This window comes from Athene noctua, chromosome 6 (assembly GCF_965140245.1).
Source record: "Athene noctua chromosome 6, bAthNoc1.hap1.1, whole genome shotgun sequence".
Taxonomy (NCBI): Eukaryota; Metazoa; Chordata; class Aves; order Strigiformes; family Strigidae; genus Athene; species Athene noctua.
This window is the reverse complement of record NC_134042.1, coordinates 12,201,378-12,211,932: the sequence shown is the minus strand read 5'-3', so window position 1 is coordinate 12,211,932 and position 10,555 is coordinate 12,201,378. Positions and strand designations below refer to the sequence as shown.

Sequence of the window (10,555 nt, the reverse complement as noted above, 5' to 3'; positions counted from 1 at the left end):
GAAACCACCAGGCAGTACCACTGCCTGTTTTGGATAAGACCTTCTGAACAGTCATCACATATGCATCACATAGATATCAACATAGAATGAAGAAACTTGTCTGTAAAGAGGGGGTTTTACTCTAGCAGTGTTCCTTGGACAGCAGCACCTCTGTATCTCCGTGCAGAATTGTTTTGATACTGGCTTTCATGGCACAGGGGAGTGCATGTAGGTGGCATCCACTGCAGTTTGCAAGGTTACCTTCTTTACCTGCATGAATTGAATTATTCATCAATATGAATGTGATTGATTTAGAAGTAATCACTTAGATCTCATGATACAAGAGTGAATACTAGCTGCCTCCTGTCATCAAGCAGAGAGACCGGAAAGATTGTGGGAGAGCCGGAGTCTGGTCTTGCAGAGTCCAAAATCTACTAGCCCGCACATATATGCTAATTTAAGGCTACTATAATACACTGCTCTTAGAGGCAATGAGTCACTGCACGCCAGAGTGAAGAGGAATCAGGGAGGGTTTTGTGCCCCAGTGTTGCCCTCTGTGAGACCAAACACACACAAGATCCCTTTGAAGTAAGCTCTGAGTATGGCCGAACTGTTGTGCTCCTGAGCCCACACAAGGAGAGCACAACATTCTCCTGCCTCGCCCTTCCACCTTCAAGTTTCACCTACTGCTTATAGCTCCTCCCTTCCCTCTCGTTGCACTTAAAATCAAACTGCAAGAGTTTTTGATGTGGATTCACTTTTCTTTTGGATATATGTTAAATATCCAGGCAAAGAATACTGAGAACATGGCGAGATCACTGAATAGCAAAGAGATGCCTAAAATAGCTTCAGGGGAGCATGTGTCCTGCAATCATTTAGTTGTGGCGCTGCAATAGGGTCACTTACCTTGCTGAACTATGGGAAGTCTGCTACATGTATTTGAGTTCATGGTTTGGAAAGAAGCTGTTGAGATCTCTCTCCATTAACCTGCGGTATGATGGTGGCAGTGTAGAGATACTCTGAGAGCTGTGATTTAATTAGTCACAAGTGCTTTGCTTGGGGGTTAGAGTTCTTGCATAAATACAAAACTTCCAGTAGCAGTAGTATTTTCAAGAAAGCAATCCCTGGGCAGAAAGGGGTTTCAGTGTCCCACCCCCCAAAACATCGCTGTAGGTAGGAAAGAAATTGCTCTTTGTTCTGCTGACTCAGTTGAGGTGTTCTAATAGGCTGCAGGAAGCAGGGAGGGGACTGCCTGATGACTGGAAATAATAAAGGGGTGGGGCAGAAGAGCCTTGTCATAAAATCCCTATTCCTCCACCCCTAATCTGCATGAGGAGTTCCTGCCAGTTGTACGACTCTGTATCTTTTAACATTGGACTTACATGCAACTGGGGCTGCGATGGGATCAAATTTAAGTTCAAATGAGGTAAGCAAAGGAGGCCAATGGCAAGCATGAAGTGGGTAAAATTGACGATATTTCAGTTAAGTTGATCACAGAGGAGAAGCAGCTGTTTGAGGTGTATGGGCGATCCACGGCAAGCGAGTTTGCTGTTCCTCAGGTCTCGTGGTTGCAAGGATGATTTTCCTAGTCTATTCTTTTACAGAACTTGTGGCATGTCTGCATTTTCAAACTATGTTTTAGGGCTAATGGTGTTACTTATTGTGCTTCCTTAAGAAAAAGCTTCATGTCAAGGAAATACGAAGCTGGCACAGGGTTGATGGGTTTGGTGGTCTGTAAAGCACCCACTGAGCATCGTTAATGAGCGTAGCTCTAAGTATGGCTTTGAATGCGAGATGTTTTAAAATGTCAGCCTAAAATAAGAGTTTAACGTGTAGATTAGTTTTCTTAACTTTGCCTTGTGTTGTTTTTCCTAGACACTTACGGGCACTTCAGCACCAGCGGTGAGAACGGTAGGTGGTAATTAGCTGGCCCTTCATTAAATACTGTCCAGTGCTGAATGCAGATCACCAGAAAAAATGTTAGGAATTCAATGGCTCGGGGGAAACTGTACTGCAATATTTACTGAACAATGAAAAGCTGAGCTGCGACTTCAACTCTGTAGACAAAATATTGCCTTGGCTTTCAGTAAACTCTCAAATAGTCTGGCCTCTTTTGGTGTCTGATGCTTATGATGCTGTGAGTAGGTGTTGTGCTGTATCTGGACTGGTTTGTACTTCACCTATATTAATCTTTTAATTCATCCCTTTTTTGGTGTTTTGATTTCTTTGGATGAAACACCCATTTATCTTATACGTTAGTTCTTCATAAGAAGAGTCCATTTAAATGCGTCTTTCAGTTGTTTAGTTCCCTAATATTCCTTGTAGTATTTTTGTGCAGTGTAATGACCTTTTGTAGAGCTTGCAGATCTCTGTGTAATACGGTGTTTAAAAACACAGCGTGAGAACAGGTAAAACTGTGGAACAAATATCTTGTGTTCAACCTCCTGACAAGCCCAATCTCATCAGCCTGATAGGAGTGGGAGCAGTGCCCAAACTTCTCTGAAAGTAAAAAAAGAGCAACAAGGTGTTTTGTAAAGGCTGAACTGAGAATGAATTTTTTGCACAGGCAAATGAAAACTCATTGGGCAATTAGCAGATGTTCATGTTAACAGATATTAGCATAAAGGAAAATATATCACATAAGCTGCTGTGAGCCGATGAATGGGAATAACAGCAGTGGTAACAGGATGGGGCTGTCTTCAGAAACTTACAGTGGGTTTGGGGCTGGCAATGTGAGTCGCAACTAGCGGGGGATCTGTAGTTGGAAAGATGGGCTCTTGCCCCTGCTTCAGTGACGGGGGGGTTTCCCAGTCTGGTTTGTTCTGGGCTTTGGTTCCATGTCGGGGATTGCAGTGATACAGAGATTCTCTCAAATGGTGGTAAATTTGGTCTGCCTTGTGAAGGTTTGCTGCATTGACAGAATCTGATGCCTGATTGTGCCTGAGAGCCACTTACCTTCTCTGTTCAAAGTGAAATGCGGTGACAAAGCAAAGACTGCGGAGTTTCTTCAAAAAGGAGCTTTTAAAATGATGTTTAGGCCTCTGTCTACAGTCTCATAGCCCTAAGAAAGTATGCTAGGATAGTAAAAATTGTAACTTTCAGTCCTGTAAACAGCCTGTGTTTAGAAGATCAAGCTGGTTTTTGTGGTGCTTTGTGTTTTCTGTTTTGGTTTTTTGATGTGGTTTATTTTTAATCCTTAGTGCTTTTTACATCAGTAGCAGGTCTCTAGGTGTGAGAACTGTCCAGTTCAGTGGCTTTAAATTGTGCCTCTTGTCTTTAGGGTATTTAGGGTGGCAGAACTGACATGAATATAGTAAATACAATTTAGAGTAGGACTTGGAGACCCTTTCTGCCCTGACTCTTTGAGGCTCAAGAGGCAAAAATAAGAAAGGACCTGAGTTGTTTTTTTTTTTCCCCCCCATTGAAGTTGGTATTTATGATGATAAATATATAAGCTTAGTATATCTGAATTGTTTTTTGTTACTCAGTGGCTCAGTTAAGGAAATCATCTTTCTTCAGTCAGTTTAAGGACAACCCATGGGGTGTGTATGATTTAAACTTGAGCGGCCATTTAAATTAAAGGGAATATGTAAAATATTTGGTGAGAAAATGTTGGTAGTGCCCTTAAGCTGTCAGGCAAAAAAGTAATACTTTTTGGATTACTCAGATTACTGTATCATATAAAAATAATGTAGGCTAGTGTGGTCTTGAGAAAAAGCCATGCTGAACTGGGGAAATGCTTGACGTGGTTTCTCTTCTAAGATTTGGATTTGTTCTAACATACAAATCCAGCTGTGGAGCTGCAAACAGGAAGAGGAGAAAATTCACACGAAAATGGCAGTCTTGAAGCCATGCAAGTTTTATATAGCTCTTGGAAAGAAACAGGCCTTGAGTCACTGCTGCTCCATTTGTTTTTATTCTGGAACAACCCCAGTGACTTCTGCTGCTTATTAAGACCCAGCTATGGAATATTTTAAAATGGGTGAAATAAATACAAAACATTCAGTACGAGGAAAAGTGTTTCTTATGCATTTGACCTTGCCTGAGGTGGTAGACATAGTAAAGTAATGAAATCCTGCCTGCCTCTGAGGCTCCAGAACTCTTTGAAGTTAAAAGGTGCCACATACCTGACCCAGGGTCAGAAGCAAGGCAGTGATCGGTGTTTTAAAGTCCTGCCACTCTTTCTGACAGGGCTGAATGTTTTCTTTGTTGGTCTTCATATTTGTAAAGTAGTGTGAGATTTCTATTCCTTTTAGAAGAGAAAGCTAAGGGAACAATGGTCTGCTCTAAATAAATCTGACATGGTGTTTTACTTCGGTAACTGCCTTTTCTCTTGATTTAACTTGTGTATATTGTATGTGTTTCATTCTAGTGTCTTCAGAAAAAAAAATCTATAAAATACTTTTAAGCTTGAAATTTTACTGAAATAGAGAAGTTTTAGAGCACAGTTGTGTGACTTTAATACATATGGATGAACACTCACATATATGAACACTCCTGTTGACTCCCCTGGCACTAGATATGTAAGGATTGCACAAGTGTGCCACAGGACCTAATTGAACTTTTATCTGACGTAGGATAGTATGACCAAGTCCTGCATTTGCAATCTCATATATTTAAGTAGTTTCAGCAGTGATTATTAAAATACCTGGCTTGTGTTTCCGGTTTATGAGGTAACAATCATGTCTCAGACAAAATAAATACAGAAGCTGAAAGTCGAAGTGTGCGTAATAACTGACCTGGGAGGCTTCTGGCCTCAGAACTTACACAGTCTGCGATATAGTCAGCATTACATTAAAGGGAAAGATGTGGAAGTCATTGCCTATTACTAGCAGATTATCCAGTTTAAGATACAACCCTCAATAGTTTTTCTGTGTGACTTTGAGTAAATTGCTGACAGCGAGACTTGACAAAGCATTCAGTCACCTAAAAGTTAGGAGCTATAAGGTCTGACTTCTAAGTCTCTAGTATGGGAATGAATTCTATAACCCAGGGTGAAGCACTGAGGATTGACTTCATATGCTTGGAGAGTTAAATACACCAGAATGGGAATTGTAACAGCTGAGAAGGGAACATAAATAGGTACATCCAGCTGTCCCCTAACAGGGACAGCTGAGCACAGGAACACCCTTATTAGATCCTATCTCTGTGTGCCACTTAGGGCTGGAGGAGATGAGCCTGTCTCACAAAGTAGAGGTCTAGATGATTTTTTTTAGAGCTGAGCAAAGATTATTCCTTTAAAATGGTGTCAAACCTAGTTGTTACAGCAGTTTCCTGAATGGGGAACTTCTGCACAGGTCCATTCTGTGTTCAGGGGATGCAAGCTCCGTCCTTCCTGGGTGAAGATAAGCTGCACCTCTTCTGCTGAAATAGCACTGCTGAGGATAGAAACATTTGGACGAGGGAAAAGCTGTGGATATTGTCTACCTGGATTTTTGAAAAGCATTCGACACTGTTCCCCACAGAATTCTCATAGAAAAACTAACTGCCTATGGCCTGGATGAGCGAATGGTCTCCTGGATCAAGTGCTGGCTGGCTGGACGGTCCCAGAGAGTGGTGGTCAATGGAGCTAAATCCAGCTGGCAGCCAGTCAGAAGTGGTATTCCTCAGGGATTGGTGTTGGGACCATTTCTGTTTAACATCTTTATTGATCTTGATAAGGACATTAGAGTGTATCATCAGTAAGCTTGCAGATGACACCAAGTTAAGCGGGAGTGTTGATCTGCATGAGGATAGAGAGGCTCTACAGAGAGACTTGGAAAGATTGGATCGGTGGGCCAATGTCAATGGGATGAGCTTCAACAAGGCCAAGTGCCAGGTCCTGTGCTTGCACCACAAGCCCATGCATCGCTACAGGCTTGGGGAGGTCTGTTAGAGAAGGATTGGGGGATTCTAATTGACAAGCAATTGAACATGAGCCAGCAGTGTGCCCAGGTGGCCAAGAAAGCCAACGGCATCCTGGCTTGTATTAGAAATAGTGTGACCAGCAGAAGTAGGGAGGTGATAGTCCTCCTGTACTCTGCACTGGTGAGGCCACACCTGGAGTGTTGTGTCCAGTTTTGGGCACCTCAATACGAGAGGTGCTGGAGCGAGTGCAGAGGAGGGCAACGAAGCTGGTGAAGGGCCTGGAGAATAAATCCTGTGAGGAGCGATTGAAGGAGCTGGGGCTGTTTAGTTTGAGGAAGAAAAGGCAGAGGGGAGACCTTATCACTCTCTACAACTACCTGAAAGGACATTGTAGAGGGATTGGTGCTGGTCTCTTCTCACAAGTAATTAGGGACAGAACAAGAGGGAATGGCTTTAAATTCCAACGGAAGAGGTTCAGACTGGACATTAGGAAAGATTTTTTCACAGAAAGAGTGGTCAGAGAGTGGAATAGGCTGCCCAGGGAGGGGGTGGACTCACCATCCCTGGATGTGTTTAAGGGTCGTTTAGATGAGATGTTGGGGGATATAGTATAGGGAAGAACTTGTAGAGTAGGGCTGATGGTTGGACTCGATGATCCCAAGGGTCTTTTCCAACCTGAATGATTCTGTGATTTAGAATTTATTGGGTGGGAAGGCAGGAAAGCATAAATGTAGCAAACTTGCCAGCAGATTTGACAAGGATACCCAAGCCTTGGCTGTCAGTCCCTGTGCCTGGGAATTCTGTGTTTTACCCAGTTCTATTTAATGCATATGGAAAAGTAGTTCAGGCAGTTCAACTGTATAGTCTGGACATGATGTCTTTCAGTTGCTTTTGATTGGAGACTGTAATCTTATTTTTTTTTCTTTCAAGGTGTCTGTCAAAGTTTCTCCTTTGTGGCCATGTTTGGGATAATGGAACAGGCAGAGGTGTGATATACTCTTTGAGACAGCTGAAATGTCCCACAGCTGGTAATTCCAGTGCTTGCAAACTGTGCACCATGAAACTGTGCCCTGTGCTAGAGTCTGGACAGGTTAAGATAACGCAGGACAAATGTACCCGTATCAGTGTCTGCTCTGACCCTCCTGCTGCTGTCTCACTGACCTTCAGCTCTGCATCTTCAGGCCCCTTACCAACCCAAAGGGAAGTGTAAGAGGGTATGCTGGGGATTACCCAGGCTGTTTTTTTGGAGGCTGCTCTTCATCTCTGCTCTGTTTTCGAGGTGCTCAGGCTCAGAGGACCTGCTTCATTATATTGTGCTAGTGTCCAATGTCATGTCATGGTCCAAGCTGATGAACACTTTATCAAAGCATTGTGAAGCACTTCAGGATAAGCCTTGTGCAACAGCTGGAAAGACAAATGGTCTGCCACGATGTAGAACATGTATGAAGGAAATAGAAGCAATGTACATTTTACTACTTAACATCAGTACGTTGTTTTTACTTTTGCTGCTTAGGATTAATACAGGCACTGCAGATGCAAAGTTAAAAAACCCATGTGTTTATTTTAGGACACTGTATTAAATTTACTAGGGTATAGTATGTTTATGAATGCAGGAGTGAGAGGGTTTATGGGTAGACTTTATATCTGTTCTTACCAACATATAGATAGAAAGATTAAACAAGGTTTTGGTCACAAAACACCTGTTTCTGTTCTAAACCAGAATCAGTAGTTTCAAAGCAAAATACCAATTTTAGGTAAGTGTTGAGAGAAATCATATCTGTACATACGTTGTTTTTTAAAGGAAAGAAGCTATCTGAGGAGATACTGGTGTGGGAGAGAAAGATGTTAAGTAGTTATCTCCAAGGTGAAATGGAGAAAGAGTTAAATTATAGCCTGAGGAATATGAAGACTTTAGTATGAGCCATGGGAGTTATGAGGTATTATAGAATTAATGGTTCTGAGCCCAAGGTGTCTGGTATATAGTGGAGTTGTGAGTTAATTCCCAAGGTCATCTCTGGAAAGAGTTTTGTCGCTTTCTGCTGGTGATCAGGTCTGAAGATCAGAGATGGATCAGAGTCTTCATGAGAAGTCTGTCATGTCATCTGTCAGGTGCATGTCTGGCCTTTTAGGCTGGGTGCGGGAGCTTGTGCTGGTGCAGGAGCTTTTGCTGGTGCATGCTGGTTGCTTAGCTCTACTTGCACAGCGACTGTGACAGTGCTTGGTGTCCCAGGAACAGTCTGTTCTGTTGCAGGCAGTGGTGTGTAAGAGGCGAGGACACCCATGCATGTGCTGTAGGGGTGTTTACTGTGATAATAATGGAGCGGTGTTAGAAAGAAGTGATCTTTATCAAATCAAACTCTCAGCACCTATTCTCAACTCATATGTGGTTTCGAAATCTGCTGCCTCTATTTCAGACCTGAAAAGAGTTCTGTGCCAAAAATTTGTACGGTTTTTCCAGCTGCTCCAGTTGGTTTGATAAATGATACCGACTCAAAAATCTTGTTTTATCTGCGTCATTAGAACTTCAGGGTTACAGTAGTGACTATAATATTAATCTCAATGTCACCTTTTTTCTTTTTTCATCTTTTGAATTGTTCATGCAGAGACCAGTATCTCCTTTCAACTTGCTCACTGTAAAAATACTAAGAGTGAGGAATGTCCGGAAGGCAGACTTGCGTGAGTACCTCTACTATTGTTGGATGTTTCTTATAATTCTTTAAATAAAATATGTGTTGAATATTATGGTTCTTAAATTGTGTAGAAATAAAAAGATATGTTGCTGATTTTTTTTAAATTGTGATACTGTGTAATTATTTTTGTTGTGATACTGAAGCATTCCTTTCTGCTCCTAAGTGTAAAAAGGCTAACTCAAGCAAGGTGATGCATTTGATCTCTTGCTTTCATACCTCACTGTATGAGGCATATTTCCTACCCTTGTGACTTCAGATTTAGCTGCTGATCAGAGGATTGCTTTTTAAATGATTACAATTATTGTACTTTTGAGTAAGAAACCTGGGTATTCCCTACAGAATTTCTGGACAGAAGAGAGCTGGTGATGCAAATGTAAAAACAGTAGTAGGAAAGCCTATGAAAATAACAGAAGTATAAGGAAAAACATTCTATTTCATCTGCAAAAATTATAAATATGCAAGAAGAGATTATAAAATCCACTTTGTCTGGGAATTTATTTAACCTAGAGAAGAGAGCAATTTAAAAGTCAGAAAAAAATACAGAGCACCACTCTGAGAGTTTTAAAGAAGTTTGAGTGAGGGATAGTGAGGGAAAGTGAGAGAGCGGTTTTTATGATAGAGACTACAAGAGAAAAAAGTTTATAGCCAGATCACAGAACAAGAATTAATAGTGAGAAGAGCCCAAGACAGAAGAAATCTTTGCAGTAGGGAAGTCTACAGAGTCTGGCAGTATCCACCTGTGGAAGCCCTGCAACAATTCACCTTCTCTGTCTCTGCAGACTAGTGGGCATCAGCTTGTTGAATCAGAGCGTGGCAGCAAATTTAAAATTAAAATCCTTGGTGGGAGAATGAGACTTGCAATAGGTGGAAAGAACAGTTTGTTCACTGTCCAGATGTGGCACTGACTCACCCAGGAAAAGGAATGGTGTAATTATGAATTTTAAACTCATTGAGGAGCTTCCTCACAGCCTCTATTTCACAGACGTAGGTCCTCCATAACCCACCCTCCTGGGTGCACGGAAGCTTGTTCAGGTGCCTTTCAAAACACAATTCTGCTACTGAGTCACTTTCATGGGGAAATTTGCATGGTGAAACATCTTGTTAAAGGGGTTGGAAAGGCATGAAAGAAAACAGTGTAATAAAGGCAAGGAGAATAAGAAAATTCAGATCTAAAGACCACAAGAATAAAATGAAAAGATGTAAAACAAAGAGGAAAGGTCCACAATATGTTCGCCCAAATCTTGCTGAATATGGCTCAAAATTAATTTTCTTTTGCTACACTCAGAATTTCATGCAGCACATCGTAGTTTCTAAGGAAACCAACTGTAAATTTTAGTTAGTCTACTATATATTTTGAGATTTTTAGCTGGTGTGATGTGTCAAGAGTAGAGGGAAAACTTATCTGAGGTTGGATTTGGTGGTTTCTGGCAGGAGAGATGTGGTTGGAACATGTGGAAGTTGTGCTTAACAACAACAGTGTTTTTGAATGAATGATGATTATCAGGGAACAAATCTCTGCTGCTGCACTTACTTGTGGTACTCTGGGTTACTCCTGTGTCTTTCGCAGTGTAATATCACTGTGCCTGTTTAGCTTTTTCCTTTTATTTTCCAGCTTTAAAAATTCTGCTATGATTTACTGAATGCCTTGTGTTCTGCTTATGTCTTGATTTTCCTCTAGAAATGACGGATGATGAAACTGCTTTGTTTTATAACATTTATTGTGCCATTTTGAAAAAGGGAATTGGTTCATTAGACAGAGTGAGAGCACCTTAAAAAATGTAAAGTTTTGGATTTTCTTAGAGATTAAAGACTTATTTTTATGTACAGAAGCACACACTTTGTGGGCTTACAGTTGTATGCATGACTTTTTATTTAACAAAATCCAGGTGTTCAAATGCCTAAGTGGTGATTTGCACCAGCCAAATATGTGATCTGACCAGGCAGTCACTGTGGTTGTATCTGCAAACCTGCACGCACAATTGCATGTGCATTTGTGTACTCCAGCAGGTTGCCTGTTTATGCTTCAAATCGTTGTGTCT

The 10,555-nt window shown here is 41.4% G+C and overlaps 1 protein-coding gene across 1 annotated transcript in view; it reads left to right on the top strand.

The window, feature by feature from the left end:
• Nucleotides 1-1,351: 1,351 nt before the first annotated feature.
• The window catches only part of LOC141961773 (cytosolic phospholipase A2 epsilon-like), a 34,449-nt gene continuing 25,245 nt past the window's right edge, over nucleotides 1,352-10,555 (top strand). The window contains exons 1-3 of the mRNA XM_074909090.1: nucleotides 1,352-1,405; nucleotides 1,855-1,890; nucleotides 8,430-8,502. Coding sequence (XP_074765191.1) covers nucleotides 1,379-1,405; nucleotides 1,855-1,890; nucleotides 8,430-8,502 — 136 coding nt within the window. The 5' untranslated portion in view covers nucleotides 1,352-1,378. The remainder of the gene's footprint in view (nucleotides 1,406-1,854; nucleotides 1,891-8,429; nucleotides 8,503-10,555) is intronic.